The sequence below is a fragment of the Hypomesus nipponensis genome, chromosome 16 (genome assembly GCF_054491055.1).
Source record: "Hypomesus nipponensis isolate SF chromosome 16, ASM5449105v1, whole genome shotgun sequence".
In the NCBI taxonomy this organism is placed as follows: domain Eukaryota; kingdom Metazoa; phylum Chordata; class Actinopteri; order Osmeriformes; family Osmeridae; genus Hypomesus; species Hypomesus nipponensis.
The window spans coordinates 7,272,384-7,295,142 of NC_140376.1; the positions used below are offsets into that span (position 1 = coordinate 7,272,384).

Sequence of the window (22,759 nt, forward strand, 5' to 3'; positions counted from 1 at the left end):
TTCTGGCAGCTCACTAATTCTCTCTCTTCCTGTCTCATTTGTTGTTTTGTGACCTGCTCCCCTTCTTGCTTAGCACATGGAGAATCTAGCAGTAAGTGGTTCTCGTATTCCAGACTATAATAATCATGACGTCGTCATGGCAACGCACTGACCACTCCATTCCTCTCCATGTGAAACCCCTGCTGTCCTCGGCCAATAGATGAGCTCTCACTCCGCCCCCCTCCCCTTCTCACTCTCACTCACTCCCCCCCTCTCTCACTCCCCCCCCCCCCCTCTCACTCACTCGCTCTGCCCTAATCGGATCACCTCCTTAACTCCCTCCTCCCAGATGATTTGTAATGCTCATGACTCTTGGTCGGATGGGGAGGAGGTTGGGCAGGGGGTGATGGAAAGGGCTGGCCTGGGTGATAGAGCGAGAGAAAGAGAGAGAGAGAGAGAGAGTGGGGGGGGGGTGGAGAGAGAGCTGAGGGCAGCCATTTTTAGTTCATCTTCATTTTGCATGTTTACTCCTCCTTCACTTCCTGACTCCTCCTCCACTTCCTATTCAGTTGCCTTCCATACTGCCCTGCACCTGGCCCTGCCCTGGGCCTGACAACCCCCATTGGTCCCTGTCTGTGCTAGGCCCCTCCCAGAGGCGTGGTGGGTGGGTCAGGTGACTTGGCAGCCTTAACACTTTCATCTTCGTCGCTAACACAGGATACCTGATCACATGACTGCGCCGGACAGAATGCAGACTGTGTGTGTGTGTGCAGGCAGTGTGTGTAACCCTCCTGTGTGTATGACTCTCCTCTGTGTGTATGTGTGTAACTTTCCTCTCTGGATGTGTGCAAATGTGTGTGTGTGTGTATGGTGGGTGTAACTCTTCTGTGTGTGTGTGTGTGTGTGTGTGTAGGAGTTGGAGCTGTGTCGCAGGCTGTACAAGCTGCACTTCCAGCTGCTGCTGCTGTTCCAGGCCTACAGCAAGCTCATCAGCAGAGTGGACACCATCAAGAGAGAGGCTGAGGTGGGCTCTCACACACACACACACACACACGTTTCCTGCTGTACCTTGTCAGAGGGGAGTACATCTGTGCAGCAGCAGAGCTGTAATAGCTGTAATCAGATTGTGATCTGATGGTCTGGTTCTGCAGACAGACTGAGAGGTCATCTGTTCAGATAATCACTGGCTTCTGCTGCCTGAGAATCAGCTCCCTGCAAACCAGGATGCTAATCAAAGTGCTGCCTACTAGGATGCTTATAAGCGCCCTGCCTACCAGGATGCTAATCAAAGTGCTGCCTACTAGGATGCTTATCAGCGCCCTGCCTACCAGGATGCTAATCAAAGTGCTGCCTACTAGGATGCTTATCAGCGCCCTGCCTACCAGGATGCTAATCAAAGTGCTGCCTACTAGGATGCTTATCAGCGTCCTGCCTACCAGGATGCTAATCAAAGTGCTGCCTACTAGGATGCTTATCAGCGTCCTGCCTACCAGGATGCTAATCAGCGTCCTGCCTACTAGGATGCTTATCAGCGTCCTGCCTACCAGGATGCTAATCAGCGTCCTGCCTACCAGGATGCCAATCAGCGTCCTGCCTACCAGGATGCTAATCTGCTTCCTGTTGACCTGGATGCTAATCTGTTCCCTGTGTACCAAGATCTGGACAGATTGTGCTCACACAACCATGATTATCAAGTCAAATAATTTCACCTTTGCGTGTGTGCACCTGTGTGCACCTGTGCATGTCATTTACAGACGTGTGACTGTGTGTTTCTTTTCCCAAGGTGACCAACATGTCAGAAGAGTTGGCCATCCTGGAGAGTTGTCTGAAGGAGGCGGAGCTTGGTGTTGATGGACAGGAGAACGTGCCTGTGTCGGAGGCCTCCCAGACCACCACGGAGACGGCCATCCAATCGCTGGTGGAGACACTGAGGGGGCGGGACTTCAGCTCTGCCCTCACACAGGTCAAAACATTCAGGTAGGACAGATATATATAAATATATATATATATATATATATATATACACACACACACACACACACAGGTCTGTCTGTCTATTAGACAGACTATAATAATAATATTATTATTTTGATCTTCTCCTGTACTTTCTAGGAGCAGTATTTGTATTAGATAAGAGCGCTGCTGAATGAATCACATGTAAATGTCCAAACTGTCTCCTTTACTGTCTCCTTGACTGTTTAGCTAAGCTTCCTGCTAACAAGACCCTCCCTCTTCTTCTCCTCCTTCCTCCCTCTTTTCCCCAGGTCTCTGTGGCCCAACGACATCTTCGGCAGCCAGGCGGACGACGCGGTCCAGACACTGCTGCACATCTACTTCCGGCACCAGACGCTGGGCCAGACGGGCTGTGTGGCGGTGGTGGGGCCGAGCCGGGACCAGAGCCAGGCCAGCGCCCGCCTCATGGAGATCAACTTACAGATACGAGAGGCCCTGAGCCAGGCCCAGGCACCCCTAGTCAGCACCAGCTTGTGAGACCGGGCCTGACCGGACTGAACCGGACTAACCCAGCGCCCCTCCCCCCTCCACCTCCCCTCTGCTGGGGGAGGGGCTTCAGAATGCAGGGAGGGGCTTAGGGAAGCGGGAGAGGGGCTTGGGGGGGGCGCTTGCTGCAAAGACTCCATCTATAAGGGCTAAGGATCTGTAGGGATTACTGTGACATAAATAACATACTCATATTAATATATATATATATATAACATACGAATACTTACAGCTAATATCTGTTTTCCCAAACTAAGCCAACTTGCAAAATTCAGCCGCAATAAGTCATGTTGTATTGTGACTACTAAGAAGACTGTTCAGAGGGAGAAACAGGGGGGTAGAGAGAGAGAGGAAGAGGGGAAAAGGGATGGAGAGAGAGAAAGAGGGAAAGGGAGAGAGGAAGAAGAGGTGGAGGGCAGGGGGATGATGATGCTAATCTGGAATCATTTTGGCGGAGATTACCTGCCAACCAGCCAACCAGTCAGCCAGCCAATCAAGAGACGACAGTTCTGTCCGACTGGCACGAAGAAGACAAACATAGAAAGTCTAAACAAGAAAAATAAAGTTTTCAGAAGCATGCTTGGAAGAGAAAAAGCACTGCAAGAATATTTTTTTGAGAAATGTATTTTTTATTAGAGCTAACATCCTAGGTTGTAAATGTTCTGATATTTAACATGTAATCCTGAGGGCGCTGTTTGAAACCCAGGGCTTGTAAAAAGAGAATTTACCAGTTTATTGAACCTGCTTCAGTTTATGGATCCTTCTTCTGAGAGGAGCAGCCGCAGATGAAACTCACTCTGTAACCAAATACATAGCTGCCTTTAGAGACTAGCCTGTGTGGTGTGTGCAGGGCTCCCTGCTACACACTGAAACACACACGCAGACGGTCGCACAGAAGTGCAGACTGGCTACTCATTATGAAAAACATCAATAACTTATTTTACTCTGTATATATTTTAGAAAAATGTATAGTGCAAACCCAGTATTTTTTTTCCCCTTGTACTTTTGTGTAAAGCACTGTTAATCCCAGCCGGGAGAGAGCGGCCAGGAGAGTCCCTAACAACCCTCCGCGATCACCATCCTCCCGTCTGCTCTCCCCAGAGCCTGGTTCCTGGGTGGTCCTCTTGCTCAAGGCTGTGGGGGGTTCTGAGGACTGGACTTGTAAACGCCTCAGAACCAGACAGACCGAGGGAAGGAGGGACGGAGGGATGGACGGTGTTGATCTGAACTCCCAGTTGGAACATCCCGATCGGGCCCAGTCATAATCATTCCTTCTCACCACTGTGATGTCCATGTTGATTCTGCCCCATCCCACCCCGCGGGTTGGACTGAGGGGGGGGGGGGGGGTGACAGCCACACTGAAGGTGCACCTGGGCCACTAGACGTGGAGAGGGGACGTCTCACGGCCATGTTTGTCACGGCACATTGTAACGATCACTGTAGCCATTCCTAACAGAGAGCTGTTCTGTTGCTTGTCTGCTACATTCGAATGCTGTTATTTAATGGATATATTATTTACCTGGAAAATATAGTTTTTATGTAGAGGCGCGTTACACTTTCTCCCGCAGGCTTTCTTTCATATTCTTGTCATCTCACATACCAGCTTTCTCTCTGGATAAATAAAAATCTGATCCTATGACTGTTGTGCCTTTTCACTGAAGTTTCCATGAATTTGGTCTAGCCAAGTCACCATACTTCCCTATCCAGTAGTTCAAAAGGAGTGGAGTATGTTCTGAAGAACCAGTATCCTTCTGTGTTAAACATTGAAAAGCTATCCTTTTGTTAGAACTAGCCGTCCCCCATGGTGGATGTAACCACTGTAGAGGTCTGGAAGGGCCCATATGAATGTAGCCCTGCAAACCTTCAAGACCTTTCCTCTCATCCATCCCTCCCCCAACCCCAGCTGTATCCAGAGTGTAGCAGCTCAGACAAGACATCCCTTCCCGCAAACATACACTTTACACACTCAGGGCATGTGTCAAAACTTACTCCTGAAAATGCTGTAATTCAGTGTTTAAGAGTATTTGACCGCAGAGTAAGAGCAGGTTCATATCCCTCTAACCGGCTAAAATACTTTTTCACAAGCCTGCATCAGGTGAGACCTGAAGACAGCCATGTGATGACCAGGCTTGATATGCAAGGACAAGAATACGAGCTAAGTGCTTAATGATGCCGTTTTATTGTACATTCAAAAGTGGCTCCAGCAATCATCACTTTCATAACGCAAATAAGGGCAGTAGAACTGAAAAATAACGGAGCTCCTCTTGACTCGCGGCAACGTTTCCCGCAGGATTAACGTGGATGTGTTTGGGTAGAGTTCGGCTACAGGGTGGCCTACGCTAAATGATGTATTTGAAACTGAATGTGCTGTCGCACGAGAGGCGCTTGCCCTTGCACCTGCCGCAGAGGTCCTGTCTATGGGGACGTTTGGGGTCCACGTGGCGCGGCGTCACTGCGCACGAGCAGCGCGCCTTGTTGCAGTTCTGGAAGAACAGTTAAAGTTAAGCAGGTCCAATTAATGGACGGACAGGATTTCAGTAACTTACGGACATTATTTTTTACCAAGAAACGAGTGCTTTACCTGACAGGTGATGTCCTCGACACGGTAAGGGTTGAAGGATTTCTGGCACGTTCTACAGAACTGTTTAAAGTAGACCTAATAAGGTAGAGAAGTCAAGTCGTTTCAAGAGATGGAGGCTACATACTGTTTGAGGATTAAAGTTAGTTGGAAGTGAATTTAGAGGCCACTTAACAACGACCAGCCTTATACCTTGTTTGTGCCCTGGACGCACCAAACATAAGCGCTCTCCCACCGTAAGTTACATTCTCGGCAGTGATAGTACCCGTACTTCTGCTCCAGAAACTGAAGGGAGATACCAAGAGTTAAATGAGGGCAAACTTTCCAGTTTGGCTAACAGTTTTTGCGCGCTACTCACCTGAAATCTCACGCGGGCCTTTGATTTCGATCCTTCCTTGTCGACTTCAACGTCATCAGTCTTTATCGACTGACCATTTACCTTTGTAGACTTCGTTCGTGGTCCAGGTTTTTCTTCACTTGTTTTGTCGTCGGTAATTACCTTCACATCCTCCTTCTGTTCTCTCGTCTGTGCTCCACGAGACTCCCGCTTGTTTTCCTCGAGAAAGGAGGCAAGTCTTCTGGTTGCAATCGGTGAGTAAACAGCCAGAGAGCGAGGATAGCGAACCCCGCCGACGGGGCTACCGGGTGACTGGGGATCCTCTTGACTCCTTTTACGCAAAGCGTCTCTCTTTCTGGCCATTAAGGTTCTCGGTCCAAGGGAACACTGCACCGAGGCGTCGGTCTTTGGGTTCACCTGCACCCCGACGTCGTGGGTATTCGCCCTCCGCAGCCTCGGCGTCAGTTTGGGATTGATTTGTGACAAGACAGATTTCAGGTGTGCGCGGTGGGTGTCAAAGTAAGCCTCTGGGTCACCGTAGTTCAGGTAGGTTTTTTGTTTCCTCCCCATACCTTTCGGTTTAGTGTACCTGTAAGCGTATGGGTTTGAAGATGAATAGAAATAGCTGTCGATATACTCGTCGTCATACGTAGCCATTTTTGCTCAGCCACCCCTTGTTATTCGGTGCACCGGTTTAAGTAGATTGACTGCACGAGATTTGATTAATTGTGGTCAGGTGTGGTAGCAAGTTGCGACATAAACATTGGTCACATGATGAAAAAAGTAAAGTTTTCACTATTAATAAGTAGTGTTTTTATTTCATTTTGCTCTTTATATTCTTGTTAGACTTAAAACATACACACAATTATATCTACAGTCTGACGTTTTTGATACATGAAGCAGGATTGTGTGTACATAATAGATACAGTTTTACTTTGTGAAACCATGGTGACCATCTTGTACAAACTATTTGGTTGAGTGATTCCATTATATTCATGTGGCGGCTGTCATGTTCAAAGCTTTAACACACAAAACTGACAAAAAACTCTCAAAGCGAGATGAATGTTATCCCCTATGGCTTCTGTTCCGATGACCATGAAAGATGTGCATTTTATAAATCTGCCTTTGAAAGCTGATTACATATACAGCCCCCCCCCCCCCCCCCCTGTGCAGTCTCCACAGGTTGCTGAGATGATGATGACTGTTACTGATCCCACCACTCAAGTTGGACCACACACACAGTAACACCTTGTTTACACTTCGTTGCTCTCGCAATAAACGAGTCTTGGCACCGCGGACACAGTCTACACTGGAGTAGCGTCCGGACACGGGTCCAGCATGATGGTGTTTGGGTCGCTGACGGTCACTGCCCCGTAGGAAGTGTCAAAGCCTACATCCTCATCTTGGAACCGTTGGTACGTTATATCCTCGCCGTCGCCCAGCGGGTCTGGTTTATGCAGGACCTCCTTCCGGTACGTCCGGTAGGCCAGGATGAAGATACCCGCCTCGGCGGCTTGGAAGAGCGCGTAGAGCAGCGGGAACATGTACATGCCGCCCATCAGCTGCGGCGGGAACGCCATCTTCAGGATGGCGGTGCACAGCTGCACGTTCTGACAGCCGGTCTCCAGGGAAACGGTCCGGCGGCTTTGCGGCGGGAGGTCAAATAGCGCCGCCAGGCCGTATCCGGCGGCGTATCCACACATGGGCATGAGGACGGCCACCGCGTAGACGGAGGGAGGGATGGTCGCCAGGAGCTCGGGGCCCAACATGGCGGCTGTCATGATGAACAGCATCACCAGAGTGACCAGGAGTGACCAGAGGGACACCTGGTGAAACACAACACACTGAGGTCAGGACCAGACTGGTGCTGAGTCACACCAGGTAGCCTACAGGTGAAGGTTTAAAGAAATTGATATACTACCTACTGCTGACCTTGATCCTGTAGTAGGAAAGACATTTATTATATTCCTTAATGTTACATATGTTTAAACTCCCTGAGGTCGGGACCACATAGCTCTATACACAGCAGGACTAGACGGGTACACACAACAGGCTACGGGGATATAGCTCAGTGATAGAGAGGTTTAAATACCCCCTACTGTACTTCACTTTGGCTGAAACTGTGTGCTAAATAAATACATTCTTATTCTATGACTACTAGAAAAGTTTTCGTAACCTAGGAATTAGAAACACCACCAAGTAACAACAATATATTGAACATTTTAATGTTTTGGAATATTGTAAATGTCGTAGTAAATGTCTTAAGGAGCTTTTGTCTTTCAAAAGATTCCATGAAACATAGGAAGGCCTATTCTTGTGCCAACGCAAAAGCTACAAGTGAGCTTTCTCTTGCATGGAAACAGACTGTCATTCAGCGTTGCTCGTCATCACATCTGAAGCCCCTCCCATACATTAGCTGGTAGATAAGTTATGTTATCTGGGGGGAGGGACTGACTGACAATGATGCTGTGATAACGTCACTGCGCCTTGGGGCTCGTGTCCTCTTCCCAAAATAATTTCGCAATGCGTCTGAGTGACGCCACTGACCGCCAGAGCTAATAAACTAATTCGTTTTATTAGTTTTATTTTTAAATAATCAAAAACTGAGGTTTCCACCTGCAACATGCGGACGCAGCCGACGTTAATATAACCAACCAGTCATCCAAACCTACTCCAAAACGCTCCTTGACAATTACGCACACAGTTTCTCTTTTCATACCTTTAGAACAATGTCCGCCACCCGCGTGTTGCGGTAACGGAGAACCACCCCCAGACCGATAGGGATGAGCGTGCTGCATAAGGTCAGGATGATCGCCCCGAACGGCATTAGGTTGACCACCGGGGTGTTGATCCACGCGCGGCTGTAGATCCACAGACACAGCGGCATGAGCACGAGCGCCAGCAGCGTGGACGAGATGGTCATGATGATGCTGTAGAAACAAATGATACATTTTCAGAATGTTTTCGTCAAGATTGAACGCAAAAGGCAAAACTTCGCAAGGCAAATTCAACTTAAAATGTGCATCGACATTGTGGTATTACTTCCTGAAAATCATCTGCTGAAACACGCAGGCTGTATTTAACAAGTTACTGCATCCGTGCGTAAAATCCAACAAAGGCGCATTTTGAGTTCATGTGCGTAAATTGAATTCATTATTAATATATTATAAAGTCTTGTGAACAAGCCGAATCTGGACAATCGCGTTTCAAAATGGCTACATACATGTTTAAGGTGCCTTAACCGTATGTTATGTCAACTTCTAATGGCGTTATATTTTAATCTTCAAAAACGGACAAATGATTCCACCTGGCAGTTTTAACTAATCTGATTGTGGATGGTATATCACCTGAGGTTCATCTCCCCGTTCACCAGAAGAGACATGATGTTGGAGAGGTTTCCCCCGGGACAGCACCCGCACAGCAGCACGGCCATTGCCGCCACGTCGTCCAAGGAGAACGCCAGCGCGAGCAGAAAGGCGACCATGGGCATGATGACGAACTGGCACACGAGCGCCAGCAGCACCCCAATCGGTCTCCGTATGTGCTCCTCGATCTGGCTTATCTCCACGGTGCAGCCCAGCCCCAGCATGGTGAAGCACAGCACGAGCCCCACGAACACGTTGATCCCATGACTGAGTGGGGAATCCCAGAAGGCCACCACCAGGTGCGCGGGCTCTGACGGAGGCACAGCCATAAGCGCGCCATCCACGGCAGTCCTGAGCGTGCCTGCCGTTAGAAACACTGGGTCTTCAGCCATGCGTAATCCTATTGTCTCCGACACAGTGTTCCAAAGTCGGTTGATTGTGTCATTCATCGTGAAGTTTAAGAATTCGTTGAGGCGACTAGTATTATCTGCGTCCTCTGCGCTACGGGTCTCCATCGCGCAACAGATGTAGGTCCAAGATACCGTTCGGTGTTTCTCTGGACGTGCCGATGCAGTCCCCTAGTGACACATTGTCATTGCATGCTGTCACCAACGACGAAGGAAGATTCTAGGCTCCCGTGGTTTCAGAATGCAACGGAATCTTTGCGTGGGTCTGGGTTTTATACACGGACCCACCTAGAGAGGGTCTGGCGCGCCGATTGGCTCCTTGCTGTGGTACGCGCAACAGTCGCTCGTGTCCCGCGGGCAATCCGCTCATCATCTGTGGAGAGTTGGAATGCCGGTTGCTGTGCTCTGGACGTTGGTCATAAGTATAATATATATAGCGCCAATTTCATTTGATTATGCGCTGTGCACAGTCTGCGGGTAGGCCAAATACATATTGGCAATTTGTTCCTTTGAACAACGTGTTGTATTAATATATAAATATACATTTAAAATTATTCCTATTGTTATTTTAACTTTTACTACATAAGGCAAATATTTACTCACTTTTCAAAACGATATAGTATGTGGAAGCAAGTGCAGTAAACTAGTTCCAAGACATCTGCAGCTCTCTAGTTTTGCGGTTGAACAGGCACACACAGAACACCGCGAGGCTCTTTGTGTTCGTGCGTTGACTGAGAGAATCTGCGTGCACGTTCCCTTTCTTCTTCGTTCTATTTATGTCTGTCATAAATCGGACAGCGCTTGGTTTGAAAGTAACCACCATGACTGGCCTGTCCTTTTTGCTTAGGCTACTTTAAAGAAGTAGGTCGAGTTATAAAGTGTAAAATCATAGTTGAGATACTTATTTCAAATCCTGTCATGTTCAATTATTGTCATCTAGCTGAAGTCAGGGCCATTCTAATTCGATTGATTAAAACGTGACATTTTTAGTCCGTTTGACTAATAATTGATCCTAATAATTTTATCAGCACTGACATGATGAATTGCTGCGGTTGCATAAACCTGTTTGACGTACGTCCGGTTTATCCCACGCTCCATCACATAAACGAAGCTTGTTACTTAGCGACAGACTGACGGTGCAGGGCGGGGTTTCCTGGCCCAATCAATCACTGGGCCCCAGGAACACCATTATGCTGTCATATTAAGCGCTTCCCCTCTCTGCTAGATGGACACGTACCGACTGCACGTGTAGCAGTGCAACTCCGGTGGCCTGTGTCCATTTGTCGTTGACTACCTTGTCAGATGTTCGTGCTTTCGACTAAATGAAATAATATGTAAACCCTAACCTTGATTTGTGCGTGCGCAGTAAATCACGGTTCGACAATTTGGATTAAATGTTATTAAACCATCCGTACGCCACAAACCTCACTGAACACAGACGGTTTGCCCATTCTTTTTATTTGAAATGTGAGTTTACACAGGGAAACTGAATGTAATGTTGGTGGATATAAAAAGGTCATTAACAAAAAGTCACACAAAAGGGTGTGGCTGATGCAACATTCTCTTAAAGCTTCCCACTGTGACATACCGAGGCACCTCTCTCTTTAATAAATAGTTCATTTACACAATGAGAGTAATTTCAAGATATAAATATCAAGGCGTATATTATACATATACTTTTTTCAAAAGCAATTATAAATGTATTGTTGACAAAAACAAAATCAAGCAAAGTAAAGCACTGATCAAAATTATATTGGCAAAGCAAGAAGTTGGCACAAAATAATACATCAACAAACAAAAAGGACAATGTGAAACTTTAAATTATAGGCACTATTTGATAATATCTGGCACACTGCCCTCTATGAATCTGCAATTTGTGATTCATATTTAAAGCACAAGAGGCAATGGCCACTCTGAACATTTCTTTGTTTCTGGTTATTGAACATGCTGTCATGTATTCCCACTAAGAAATGCAAGTATTGGGTGGACAGCAGGAAGTTGCTTGTGTACTTCCTGTCGTGAAGGGCTTCAATGTGACTAATATGTCATGAGGGCGTTTAACATGACAACTTACTGTGTTGAGGGACTTCAGTATGACTATTTCCTGTGTTGATGCTTCTACTAGTATAAAACAGTAGCAGCATATGGAGCTGAGCAGGAAGTAGACCTCAACCTGACCTGTACGAGTTTCTGATTTGAGCAGTTAGGCTGCTCTGATGTCCAATCAGATCTTGGTAACAAGGAAGGGGTTTGGACTTCACCTGTCACTTACTGCTACACCCTGCTATGACACCATGGGAGAAGGCTTTGGAGAATTAGCTTTGCAGTTGAGGTTTAAAATGCACATTTTCAAAACTTTTGAAAATAATACAAATACTCAATATGAATATTGGAAAGGAATTATTAAATAATGATTTAAATAATAATAATCACTCCCCCCCCCCCCCCACCCAAAAATAACTGAAAACAAAACAACTTTGGAATACATTCTGTCTGACTCACAAGAGGAACACTCTGTTTTTGACACCACAACCATTAAGAGGTGCGTTTACTTTTCAAAACATCAATTCTTGGAACATTGAGGAACATTTCACCTGCACAGCTTTGTATTGATCTCTAAATGCATCTGTTCAACACACAACACAAGGAGAGAAACGTTTACAGATACGTTAACCTGAGGACCTGAACGACGGGGAAGAGGGGGGGGGCAGGGGATGGTTGTAGGGGGGGATAGAGAGAGGGGGAGTGATGGAGGGAGGAGAAGACAGAGAAGGGGGAGTGATGGAGTCGTGGGGGTGAGGGATGGACGAAAGAGGAAGGAAGGGGAGAGATGAGGTGATGGAGAGAGGGAGAATAAATAAGGAAGAGAGAAGCATAGTGTGATTTATTGATTCATCGGTTGACTGAGCGACGGCTGCAGCGACTGGCGCCCTCAGGTGGAGGGACTGGAGCGCTGCTGCTTTCTTCCTCTTTACATGTCTCCTTTCTTTTCCTGTGGCATCTGGGGGCTGACTGGCCTCTCCAGACACCTCCTCCTCTTCCCCTCCTTCTCATACGGCTCTCCTCCTGACCACAGAGTCAGTCTGCGCGGGTCTCGCATCCCTCCAGGCTCATGGTAGAAGTATTCCTGGTGGATAAAGTGCCGTGTTGTATTGTCTGCCTGGTCGTGCTGCTGGGTGGAGGAGAGCGCCCTCTGCTGGGCTCAGTAACATCCTTCCTTCCAGTTGGCGTCTCTCACCCCACTGTAGGTCCGGGGGGCCGGCAGAGACCTGAGCATGACACACACACAAACACATTAGTTCCCTGTCTCACACACACACACGCTGCTCTTGTGTTTGTGTGTGTGTGTGTGCCAAACACTGGATAGAGGGAGGGGAGACAGAAGGGGGGAGGGAGAGTAGAGGAAGAGGGAGGACTGGTGGTGGTGATGATGAGGAGAAGTATAGTGTGATTGATTGCACCTCTGTTTCACCTGTGTTAGGGGCTTGTGTTTGGGGTATATATGTGTGTGTGCATAAGTTTGTATATGAGAGCGTGAGTAGGTGTGTGTGTGTGTGTGTGTATGCATGTGTGTGTATGCTGTTGTGGTGTTTGTGTGTAAGAGTGTGTTGGGTGTGTGAGAGGGTGCTTGCGTGTGAGTGTGTGTGCGTTGCTACCTGCGTACGGGCTGAGCCAGCTTGCTGCGTGGCAGGGGGATTCCTCCTCCTCCTCCTGTAGAGGCACTGGGGCGGGGCAAGCCGCTGCGGGGCGGGGCCAGGGACCGTGTGGGCGTCGACGTCCCGGAGCCGGGGGCGGAGCCAGGCGTGGAGGGAGCCTTGACTGGCTGCCTCAGGGCCAGGGGGGAGGGCGTGGCGGGGATACGCAGCTTGCTGGGGGAGGGCACTGGGAGGAGGGGGGAGTGAGGGGAGACATCAGTACAGGAAACAGAAAGGAACACGTGAGCTTCACTTCCTCTACAGTGTCTGATGATGACCACAATGACAGACGATGAGTCTACAGCATGTTTCTACAGGACCTGGTCACCTGGATGTTCACCTGCAGCACTAACTCCAAGCAGGTATTTCACCTGCAGAACTAACTCCATACATGTCTTTCACCTGCAGGACTAACTCCTTACAGATCATCTCTAGATGGTAAACCTGGAGGACTAACTCCATGCAGGTGTTCTAGAGGATTGAGAGCGAGATGAAGGTGGAGGTTGGTGGTTGAACATCACAATGGATGAAGAGAAAAGGAGGTTTGGTGTCTACAGGTGAGCTCGGGCGCAGGATGAGACACACACACCTGAAGGGGACAGGGCAGGGCACACCACAACACTCACAACACCAGGGGGCGCCAGAGAATACTCACTAAAATCCCCTTCTTCTCCAAAGCAACAGGAGACTAGACAGAGACAGAGACAGGAGAAAGGGTCTTAGTTCAGACAGCAGAGAGGAGAGACAGTAGGTGATGGAGGAGAGGAACCCTGCAGTACCCCTGGTGTCCAGGGGGAGAGCTACAGATCACAGCACCGCCTAACACCTGGTCTATCTAACCAGTTGGGCCTCTTGACACAACCAGTCCAGATAAACAGTACCTGAATAGACCAGTACCAGACTGGACCATTCCAGAATCCAGAACAGACCTAACCACCAGGACTAGACCACTCCAGTACCAGCTCAGTCCAGAACCATCTCAGAACCAGACCAAACCAAAACCTGACCAATACCATCCCGGACACTGAACAGAATCAGACCAGTTTCAGACCAGTAACACTACCAGTCCAGATCGAAGCATAAACTGCTTCAAACTGGGTACTTACATGCTCATGTGTGTTTGAGAGAGAGAGAGCATGTGTGTGCATAGAAATGAGAGTGTGTGTGTGTGAGAGCATGCAAGAGAAAGAGTGTGTGAGTGAGAGCATGTGTGTTTTTGAGAGTGCGTGCACAATTGTGTGCATGGGAATGAGTGTGTGTGTGTGTGTGCATGCATGCAAGAGAGAGTGTGTGAGTGAGTGAGAGTGTGTGCATGGGTGTGTTAATGACGAGCACCATGCCCCGGGTCCAGACAGGAAGTTACCAGGTCCAGACAGGAAGTTACCTTGTAGTGCTGATGGGCTCTGTAGCTGCTGCTTGGTTTTCGGGGAGGAGCGAGGGGGGGCGTGATACCTGAGCTGGCCTGGGGGGGGGGGGGGGGGGGGGCGGACATGGGGAGGTCAACCTGACACCTCGGTTCAACATATCACGGTTGTGACAACAACGTGACCACAACGTGAACATCAGGATTTCATAAGACCAGCAGTTCCATAAGTGGTGACAGGCAGCCAGACAGACAGCCAGCAGCTAACCTGCCAGCTAGCCAACCAGCCAGCTAGCAGCTAACTTGCTAGCCAACCAACCAGCTAGCCAACCAGCCAGCAGCTAACCTGCTAGCCAATCCACCAGCCAGCCAGTCAGCAGCTAACCAACCCACTAGTCAGCCAGCGAGCGAGTCAGCCAACCAACCCACCAGTCAGCCAGCTAGTCAGCCAACCAACCAGGCAGCCTTGTCAGTCTATCAACCAGTTTGTGAGCCAGACAGGCAGGCAGGAGGAGGGTGACAGATAGGCCTGGGGATGCAGGCTGAGAGAGTCAGCATGGAGGACCAGAGCTGGTAACATTATACAGCCAGACCTGCAGAGTCAGAGACAGCCACTAGAGGGAGCTGAAGCTTAGCATTCACAGAAATCCAGAGAGAAGCAGAACCAAGCAAGCATAGCTACACAGGCCCAGCACAACCAGAACTGTCTCTTTGGACAGAGCTGGCAGGACGGAGAGAGAGAGACAGGGAAAGCGAGAATGGAAGTAAGAAATACAGTGCTGGCTGTCTACCCCAACAACCAGTCTCTCCGGGTTCAGAGGTCAGCCTCATACTACAGCCTACCCTGGTGAATACTGATCCATCTCACACACACACACACACAACACACACCAACTCAGACTTGCTGAAGCAGATTACCTTGGGATAAAGATTATCCTGTTTAAACAAAGCCAGATTAGGGTTGTCCTTTGAACTGCTGGCATCAGGTGTCTGTGTTGGGGTTTATCTAATCTGGATTAAGCACCGCTACGCTATTGACACCAGCATAATCTGTGTGTTGAGTAACAGTGTGAGAGATGCTTATCGAAGAGCGCTTCCCAGTCCCTGGATGAGGCTGCTTATCGCAGCCCCGACCACAGCTGTCTGGCAGGGGGAGGTATTCTAGTGAAGAGAGGAAGAGCAGTAAGCAGAACAGGCAGCCAGTGATCCAGCAGAGAACAAGAAGAGGAGGAGGAAGTGGAGGCTCCAGGCATGCAGCAGTGACATCAGCATTGTGACACTGTGGATGACCTAGGAACTGAAAACCGGTGAGTTCAAAGCATTTCATGTGTGTCTGTGTGTGGTCATGAGTATATATATGTGTGTGTGTGTGTTTGTATGAGTGTATATGTACTGTGTGTGTGTGTGTGTACTCACTAGCAGACTGGTTCTGGTGTCGGGGGGAGCCTCCGTTGTGCATGCTGGTCTCACAGCTCCTGTTGTTGGACTCCTGCTGGGCCAGGCTGGGCCGAGTCAGGTTAGTGAGGCTGCGCCTCAACTTCTCTACACACACGCAGAAAGAAACACACACATTATTACACCCAGGCATGCACATACACACAGAAAGACAGACAGGCCTCTTCCCCCCCCCCCCCCCACGTTATCCCTGCTAGCTCCTACAGCCCCCCACACAACATTCATTCTTCACCCCTGCCGTCTGTGTACCCCCTCCTCCTCCTCCCCTCTCAACCCGTCCCTAACCCCTCCTCTACCTTCGTTCTTGACCACGCTGGTCTGCGTGTCTCCCCCGTGCCCCTGCAGGGAGTGGCGCGGCTGCTGCAGCCGGCTGATGATCGGCTGCGGGGAGCCGCGGCCGTGGCCGTGGTCCAGGGAGCGGGCGGGGGAGCGCGAGCGGGGGGAGGCGCGGGGGGAGGCGCGGGGGGAGGGGGAGAAGCGGGCGGCGGAGGAGGGGGGCAAGTGGAAGGCCGGGTGGGCCTCCTCCTCGTCCTCCAGGCTGTGGGCGTCCAGCTCCTGGTCGCTGAAGGCGCTCCGCCGGAGGGAGTGGCAGGAGGAGCCGGAGCTACGCCTGGACGCCGTGGCGGCGTAGTCCTGACGCAGGCCTGGACACACATACACACACACATTATAGATACACACATTATATACACTTATTTACACACACACACACACTAGGGTCAGGGGTAGTGGTCAAGGGTAGGAGGTCAGGGGTCAGGGTACGCACTCTCCTCCTGCATGCGCGCCAGGATCTGCACGTCGGTGACGTCGTTGAGCTTGTAGGTGGTGGTGGAGCCCACAGAGTCCTCGTCCATCTCAGACGTGCTCAGCTCGCTGTCCACCGAGCTCTGCGGGCTCAGCGCCGGGGGGTTCCTCTCTGCTGACCCCCGCTGGTGACCTGCACACACACACACACACAGTACACACATCGGTATGTATATAGTATGTACGCTACACCTGATTTCCTTCACCACCTGACAGACACACACAAAGGCTGAGGCGGGGGGTCCATGGGGAGGCCCTCTCACCTGCATTGCTGAACAGGAGGGTCTGCCTGACGACGGGCCCCCGGCAGGGTGTGGAGGAGGGCGAGGGGAAGCCGCTGCTGCAGGGGCTGCTGCCTGGGTTTGGGCTGTACGGGCTTCCGTAGCCCCCTGGGGCAGAGTAGGGGCTGCCGTACAGGCTCCGACGCTTGTTAGCTGTGGAAGGGTGGGGGGGGAGGCATGAGAATCAGTACCGGACAGAATCTCTAGACATGAGTTAGGGACCACTATAAACTAAGACCACTAAAATGTTTTACTGTGTCCTCAGGCCATATTAGAGCAGAGACTTCATCACAGAGCCGTGCTGAGAAAGACTTAACTATACCAGCTGACTGATCAGGGGACAGTCACAAGCTCTGCTGAGGAGCGCCACTCTCTTTCACACTCACACACACACACACGGCTAAGTCTTCATACAGGACAGGAGATACAGACAATCCCTCACTAAGTTATCCCTGTCAACTCTCTATAGCCACGCCCCCATCCCTCCCCCTTCCTCCCTCCCCTCATACACACACACGTCTTTGTGAGAGCTGTGCAGTGTTCTGGCGAAGGCAGTTCATTATGGAGGGCCTGCGTATGGCGGGCGGGGGCGGGGGCAGGGGCGGGGGGGTTCATACAGAGGCTCTTCATACGCTGGCTTACGGTTCACAATAGGACACATTGACTAACCACCCTGCACACTGAGCATAAAGATTCAGTCTGTCAGATCCTGCTCCATGGCAGTTCATACACACGCGCACACACACACACACACACAGAACCACAGGGAGACACAAGGCTAGGCTGGATTGCTAAACTAGATTGCAGGGCAGGGCCAGGTTGGGTTAAGTTAGGCTGGGCTGGGCCGGCTTTCTCTTTCTCTGGACATATTTACACAGCTGGGTGGTGACTGGAATGGCGCCTTTTATTATCAACTTACTTTTCCTTTCAAGCTTTCACCTTCCTCTGCCTCCCTCTCCTCTCTCCCTTGCTCCACTCTGTCCTGTTGTATTATTTACATGATAAGAGGCAGACCAGACCACTCAGAGCTATGGATGCTGGGAGGAGGGAGGGGGTATGGGGAGCTGCACCCGAGACCTCCACCCCCAGGAGGCGATTAGGGCTCCCTCCTTTAACTGGGACCTGCAGCACAGCCCTGTAGGGACCTACAGAAATAGAGTCCTGAAAACCTCAGCCCCAGACACTATTCCTGCCTCAGGCCTGAGTAATGGATGACAGAGCGGTGTGGTGTGATGCGAGAGTCTCTCCTCCCTCTCCCTTCCTCTCCTAGGTTAAGGCATTCTGGGATCACACTGTTTACATTTGAACAGGGGGTGTTGAACTTTGGGCTTGGTTGCCATGAACACAATAACAACATGATTCTCTCACACACACAGAGGACGAGCCCCTGTGTTTGTTTCAATGTGTAACCATCTTGTTCGGGGGCTGGGGTGGGACAATCTTACCCCAGACACTCATACAGCACCACTGTCCTGCCTGTCTGTATGCACCTGTGTGTGTGTGTGTGTGTGTGTGTGTGTGTTACACATGCCTAGAGCTAGGCTGATCTTACATCTGCTGCTATCCCCAGGAGCAGGAATGCCCAACGCCATGGAAACGCTGACACGCAACGCCATGCCAACCTTCCTGGCATACTCCAGTTGCGGAAAGGGGTGAGAGAGCAGCCAGGAGGCAAAGGAAGGGTGTGTCTCACACACACACACACACACACACACACACACACACACACACACACTACATACACCACACACAAACACAGGCGGAGGCATGTGGGCCCTGAGGTATCTAATGAAGGAACGAGGAGTGTGAACTCTCCCTGCACACAGTCCTGCAATTACCTTTGCATGGACCCCCCCCCCCCCACACACACACACACACACACACACACGCATACACACACGAGGAGAGGGGGGTGTTTGTCCAGGCCACCATGTCCAATTACTGTGGTGACATCACCTTTTCAGGTCTCCCCACCTCGTGATGACACCACCTGGTGTGTTGTGCAATCGCTCACCCAGAATTCCCAGCAGTCCCTGGCAACACCCGAGAACAGCTCAACATGACCGCAGCTCAAGATGACCCTGCTCTAGCTGGGACACAGACAGGGGCGTCCCTATTTTTAGCTGTCAAAACAAAACTCACAGGCCCTCACACACACACAGGCCCACACAGACTGGCCCACACACACGCACTCATACAGGTGGGGGAGGAGGGGAGGAGCCCTTGACATGGTGAGGAGGAAAGAAGGAGGAGCGGGAGAGGAGCACCAGAGAGGCAGGAGAAGAGAGCAGAGGAGGAGGTACCTGTCATGGTGAGGTCCAGGCGGTGGCGCAGGGAGCGTTTGGCTGACTCCATGTCGGGGCTGGGGTTGTCCAGGGCCTGGCGACACCACACGATGGGGCTCAGGGCCTTCTGCAGCGGGCTGCTCACCTTGGCCTCGTACAGCCTGCAGGGGACAGCCAACACATCGGTTCATCCATCAAACATCCCACCGATCTATCAATCAGTCAGCCCACACCTATCCTACCACACTGAGGAACAGAGAGAGAGAGAAAGAGAGAGAGAGAGGGAGAGGGAGAGGGAGAGACTGAAAGGAAGAGAGCAGCCAGGCTAACAGGAAGAGAGGTCTGAGTCAGCAGCTGTCAACTCACTTTCAGCTAGAGAGGAAGCATCACACACACACACACGTACCCTGCAACCACAAACGGCTGCTCCTCTCTGTACCCAGAGACTACGGGACTCCAGCATAGCACAGCACAGTATAGCACCAATCTAGGCTGTCTCAGGTATTGCCAAACTGTGGTTAGCCCACATTGGTAACCCAGCTCAGACAGACAGCCTGCCTGCTGCTGCTGCATATTCAGACTGTCTGCAGGTGGAGATGCCATGGCCATGCATTGCTGTGGCTAAAGTGCGAGTCTAACACGCACATGCTGTGAATCCTGCATGATGCTAATCCAGGATTTCACGAGTCCATGACAGGCCTGGCCCTGCCTCAGCCCTGGGGATGATTCTGGGTGTGGAGCTCATATCTAGACGCTGGGACAGGCTAATCAGTCTGCTGGGCCAACACTGCCTCACCCCCTCTCTCTCCCCTGTCTCACACCTCAGTCCACTACCCTTCTCCCCTGGCTAGGCCTGCCCTAGAGGACTCTACTGGGGTAAGGCCTGCCCTAGAGGACTCTACTGGGGTTAGGCCTGCCCTAGAGCACTCTACTGGGGTTAGGCCTGTCCTAGAGCACTCTACTGGGGTTAGGCCTGTCCTAGAGGACTCTACTGGGGTTAGGCCTGCCCTAGAGCACTCTACTGGGGTTAGGCCCATCCTACATCAGTCTCATTAGCATTCTGAACTTTGACCTTACCCTCTCCTCTCACACTGAAGGAGCATCAGCCTCTTGCTCAGAAGCCCTGCTCATATAGACCATAATGAGCAGAGAGATAACAAGCAGAGACCTGGGCTCTGTCCTGCAAGGCCTCCTTGTTACCATAACACACACACACACAACATTAAACACACGCACACACACAGCCTAAAAGTCAAACGCTCACATACACATGCACACAACCTAAAAGACGTGTGCTCACACACATATAGCCTAAAAACCCAAACACACATGCTCAAACACAGGCTCACATACACACAGCATGAAATAAACACACACATAACAATGTGCACACACACACACACACACACACAGTAAGCTCAGGCTGATCTTTTCTCATTTAACGTCAACATGTTTCCCATCTGAAGCATCCAGGCCAGGCGGGCTCAGAACCCACTACTGAGGATCATGCGGATCGCCACGGAAACACAAATCCTATCAGTCTCCCATTTCAAGGATTACACTTCTCAAATATCCATCCAAACGCTGGAAACTGCTGTGGTTAGAATTACAGAGAAAAGTTGTATTTTGTTCTTATGTACTGAATATGTAATGTGTTTATCAGACGCTTTTATACAAAACGCCATACAGAGGGAGATTCAAACCATGACCTATTACTCTGCAGTTAAATGCTTTAACGCTGAGCTCTGTCCCCATATAACTTTATCTGTGCTTAATGTTTAATGACAAGATGATCCGTTTACAAGTAACCTAGTACAAAAAACACAATCTCTGCTTTCTGGAAACTTTAGTACATCAACACTGCCCAGTAATCTCAATTTCTCCTGATCACTCTCCAACTTCTCTCTTCTTCTTTTCAGACAGTTGTAGCTAGTGTGGCACTGTTTCTCAAGGACCTGTAACCATGGTTGTCTCTTTCCCCAAAGACTTTAGGTGAGTAAACAACTTTCCCAGCTCGGTGACAGCTCTAGCTCTAGTCCCGCACTGGCGACAAGACAGGCCATCTGCCGTGTTTGGTGAGTCACCAAAATAGTACCAATGGTCCTCTCCACCATCAACAATGCCTTGTAGAGAAAAGCACTGGCCTCATGGAGAGCGAATTGTGACAGGTTAAACTAAACACGATCAGCTGGCACACCGGATGTCTGACACAGTAATTCCCCTGTTAGCTTAACAGCTGCATTCATCGGAATTCACTGTTGCCTAGTTCCTAGCGCCTTGGTCATATGAGACTAGGGAGTCGGCTATGGCGGCGCCCGCACTGGCCATTCCTGGCAAACACCTCCAGTCATTGATCAACAATGACTTGACAGCCTGTCTGCGGTGTGGCGGTGCGGGTAACTCAGTCTCTGGATAGCTAATAATCAGTAGATAACCGTACATTCCACCGCGGCGAGGATTCTTTCCGTGGCCCACCGTTTGTCGCCGTGTTGGCTATGCTCGGAACAGCTGCGCACGTCTGTTGTCGAGCTTAGCTAGCTACATCTCACACTAGCAAGTCATTTACATGAAAAGGGCGTGTTTGTGTTGTCACGTCTGTTGGACCTAGTTGTTGTCTAACGGTATATACTACTCGAGTTACCTAAAACATATACCTACTGTCCTGACTGCTGAAACACTCACCAGCTGTCCTCTTCCTCGTTCAGACAATCCATGTCCTCTAAATCAAGTATTTCAACCTCGTCCAGAATAGAAGTTTCACCCGCGTCATCCATAAAGTCCTCTGCGTCAGTGAAGAATGAGTTGAGTCCGGGGTACGAGGTGGCAGCCGATGCCCCTTCGGCCTCATATGCTTTTCTGAAACTGATGCCATCGTAAGACAATCTGGGGCTTAAACATCGGGAATTTTCCAAAATCCCACCGTAGCCACCGGTTCCACCGAACCCCACCCCGGTAAAGCCGGCCAGCCCCGTTCCAGCTGACAGGGGCGAGTCGTATCCCGCACTGAGGGGTCTGTTATTCGCTGACACCGCTCCAGATGAAGACAGGAGAGTAGATCTACTCCGAAGTTGTTCATTTTGCTGTTCGAGTTTCTTTACTAAGTCCTGTAGCTTCCGCACCTCTAAATCCGCGTTGATGTTTGAGTTGATATCCTCCATAGTGGCTTGAGAGCCCCGCGGAAAATCCGAGGCTGTGCGCTATGTCGTTTGTGGTTTAGCGGCTGGTTGTACTGTTTTGTCTTTCACTCCGCAGGTGTTTAGGTGAAGACAACTGTTTGTCTTGTATTAAACAGACTTAACAAGATCATCGTCGTCATCTACTCGGGTAATTCGTGTATACGGGTAAGCTCGAGGCCATTTCCACAGGCTCCGTCGACAACTGTGAAAGACCAACAGGCGGCGGAACGATTACGTCATCGCGTTAGATCGGTATGCGCGCACGTCACCAACACCTTTTTGCTCGCGCTCGCGATGATTTGATCTGTGGCCTTCTGGTTTGCGGTGTGGATTACGAACCGAAGACAATAAACACACCATATCATCGATATACAGTACCTCTTTCTTATAGGTCTATGGAAATCTACCTCTTATTGAAGATCTTATGCCGTTGCAGTGTTTGCTACCAAGAGAGTTAAAGTTTACTGTAAACGTGAAGACTTTTTTCTCACCGCTAATTGCAATCGTTCCATTACATTCAGTTTGATTCATTTAG

At 50.1% G+C, this 22,759-nt stretch overlaps 4 protein-coding genes across 16 annotated transcripts in view; 1 reads left to right on the forward strand and 3 right to left on the reverse strand.

The window, feature by feature from the left end:
* Positions 1 to 4,117, forward strand: part of LOC146254622 (protein furry homolog-like) — a 53,876-nt gene extending 49,759 nt beyond the window's left edge. For 7 of the 10 annotated variants that reach the window (XM_084675641.1, XM_084675644.1, XM_084675645.1 and 4 more), the window contains 4 exons: positions 74 to 91; positions 893 to 1,003; positions 1,763 to 1,956; positions 2,244 to 4,117. In XM_084675641.1, coding sequence (XP_084531767.1) covers positions 74 to 91; positions 893 to 1,003; positions 1,763 to 1,956; positions 2,244 to 2,469 — 549 coding nt within the window. In that variant the 3' untranslated portion in view covers positions 2,470 to 4,117. The other 3 variants (XM_084675649.1, XM_084675639.1, XM_084675648.1) reach the window with 2 other exon arrangements.
* A 521-nt stretch (positions 4,118 to 4,638) lies between these two features.
* On the reverse strand, positions 4,639 to 6,071 carry zar1 (zygote arrest 1). The gene is made up of 4 exons (XM_084676050.1): positions 5,415 to 6,071; positions 5,249 to 5,341; positions 5,060 to 5,134; positions 4,639 to 4,961 (listed from the first exon to the last, which is right to left on the reverse strand). Exons 1-4 carry the CDS (start codon positions 6,048 to 6,050, stop codon positions 4,818 to 4,820), a joined length of 948 nt encoding a protein of 315 aa, XP_084532176.1. The 5' UTR covers positions 6,051 to 6,071; the 3' UTR covers positions 4,639 to 4,817.
* Positions 6,072 to 6,571: 500 nt separating this feature from the next.
* Positions 6,572 to 9,517, reverse strand: slc10a4 (solute carrier family 10 member 4). The gene is made up of 3 exons (XM_084676119.1): positions 8,741 to 9,517; positions 8,113 to 8,323; positions 6,572 to 7,219 (listed from the first exon to the last, which is right to left on the reverse strand). The coding sequence occupies exons 1-3, from the start codon at positions 9,271 to 9,273 to the stop codon at positions 6,698 to 6,700; spliced, it is 1,266 nt and encodes a 421-aa protein (XP_084532245.1). The 5' UTR covers positions 9,274 to 9,517; the 3' UTR covers positions 6,572 to 6,697.
* Positions 9,518 to 10,606: 1,089 nt separating this feature from the next.
* slain2 (SLAIN family member 2) lies at positions 10,607 to 22,460 on the reverse strand. Of its 4 annotated transcripts, XM_084675811.1 has the most exons (10): positions 21,731 to 22,460; positions 19,067 to 19,209; positions 16,746 to 16,916; positions 16,445 to 16,615; positions 15,975 to 16,322; positions 15,640 to 15,765; positions 14,245 to 14,322; positions 13,516 to 13,548; positions 12,822 to 13,047; positions 10,607 to 12,434 (listed from the first exon to the last, which is right to left on the reverse strand). In XM_084675811.1, exons 1-10 carry the CDS (start codon positions 22,204 to 22,206, stop codon positions 12,368 to 12,370), a joined length of 1,839 nt encoding a protein of 612 aa, XP_084531937.1. In that variant the 5' UTR covers positions 22,207 to 22,460; the 3' UTR covers positions 10,607 to 12,367. The 4 variants fall into 4 exon arrangements, with proteins under 4 accessions (XP_084531937.1, XP_084531939.1, XP_084531938.1 ...); XM_084675813.1 differs by lacking the exon at positions 14,245 to 14,322; XM_084675812.1 differs by lacking the exon at positions 13,516 to 13,548.
* Positions 22,461 to 22,759: the final 299 nt, after the last annotated feature.

What these genes read in the sequence shown, in the direction of transcription:
- zar1 (XM_084676050.1), bottom strand. Translation starts at nt 6,050, where the DNA reads ATGGCTACGTATGACGACGAGTATATCGACAGCTATTTCTATTCATCT. An exon ending in AGGCCCGCGTGAGATTTCAG is followed by an intron (nt 5,342 to 5,414) that starts GTGAGTAGCGCG and finishes ATCTCCCTTCAG; the next exon opens with TTTCTGGAGCAGAAGTACGG. An exon ending in TCGAGGACATCACCTGTCAG is followed by an intron (nt 4,962 to 5,059) that starts GTAAAGCACTCG and finishes CTGTTCTTCCAG; the next exon opens with AACTGCAACAAGGCGCGCTG.
- slc10a4 (XM_084676119.1), bottom strand. Translation starts at nt 9,273, where the DNA reads ATGGAGACCCGTAGCGCAGAGGACGCAGATAATACTAGTCGCCTCAAC. An exon ending in AACGGGGAGATGAACCTCAG is followed by an intron (nt 8,324 to 8,740) that starts GTGATATACCAT and finishes TTGTTTCTACAG; the next exon opens with CATCATCATGACCATCTCGT. An exon ending in TGGCGGACATTGTTCTAAAG is followed by an intron (nt 7,220 to 8,112) that starts GTATGAAAAGAG and finishes GTGTTTCACCAG; the next exon opens with GTGTCCCTCTGGTCACTCCT.
- slain2 (XM_084675811.1), bottom strand. Translation starts at nt 22,206, where the DNA reads ATGGAGGATATCAACTCAAACATCAACGCGGATTTAGAGGTGCGGAAG. An exon ending in AACGAGGAAGAGGACAGCTG is followed by an intron (nt 19,210 to 21,730) that starts GTGAGTGTTTCA and finishes TGTCCCCTGCAG; the next exon opens with GCTGTACGAGGCCAAGGTGA. An exon ending in CCTGGACCTCACCATGACAG is followed by an intron (nt 16,917 to 19,066) that starts GTACCTCCTCCT and finishes ACCCTTCCACAG; the next exon opens with CTAACAAGCGTCGGAGCCTG.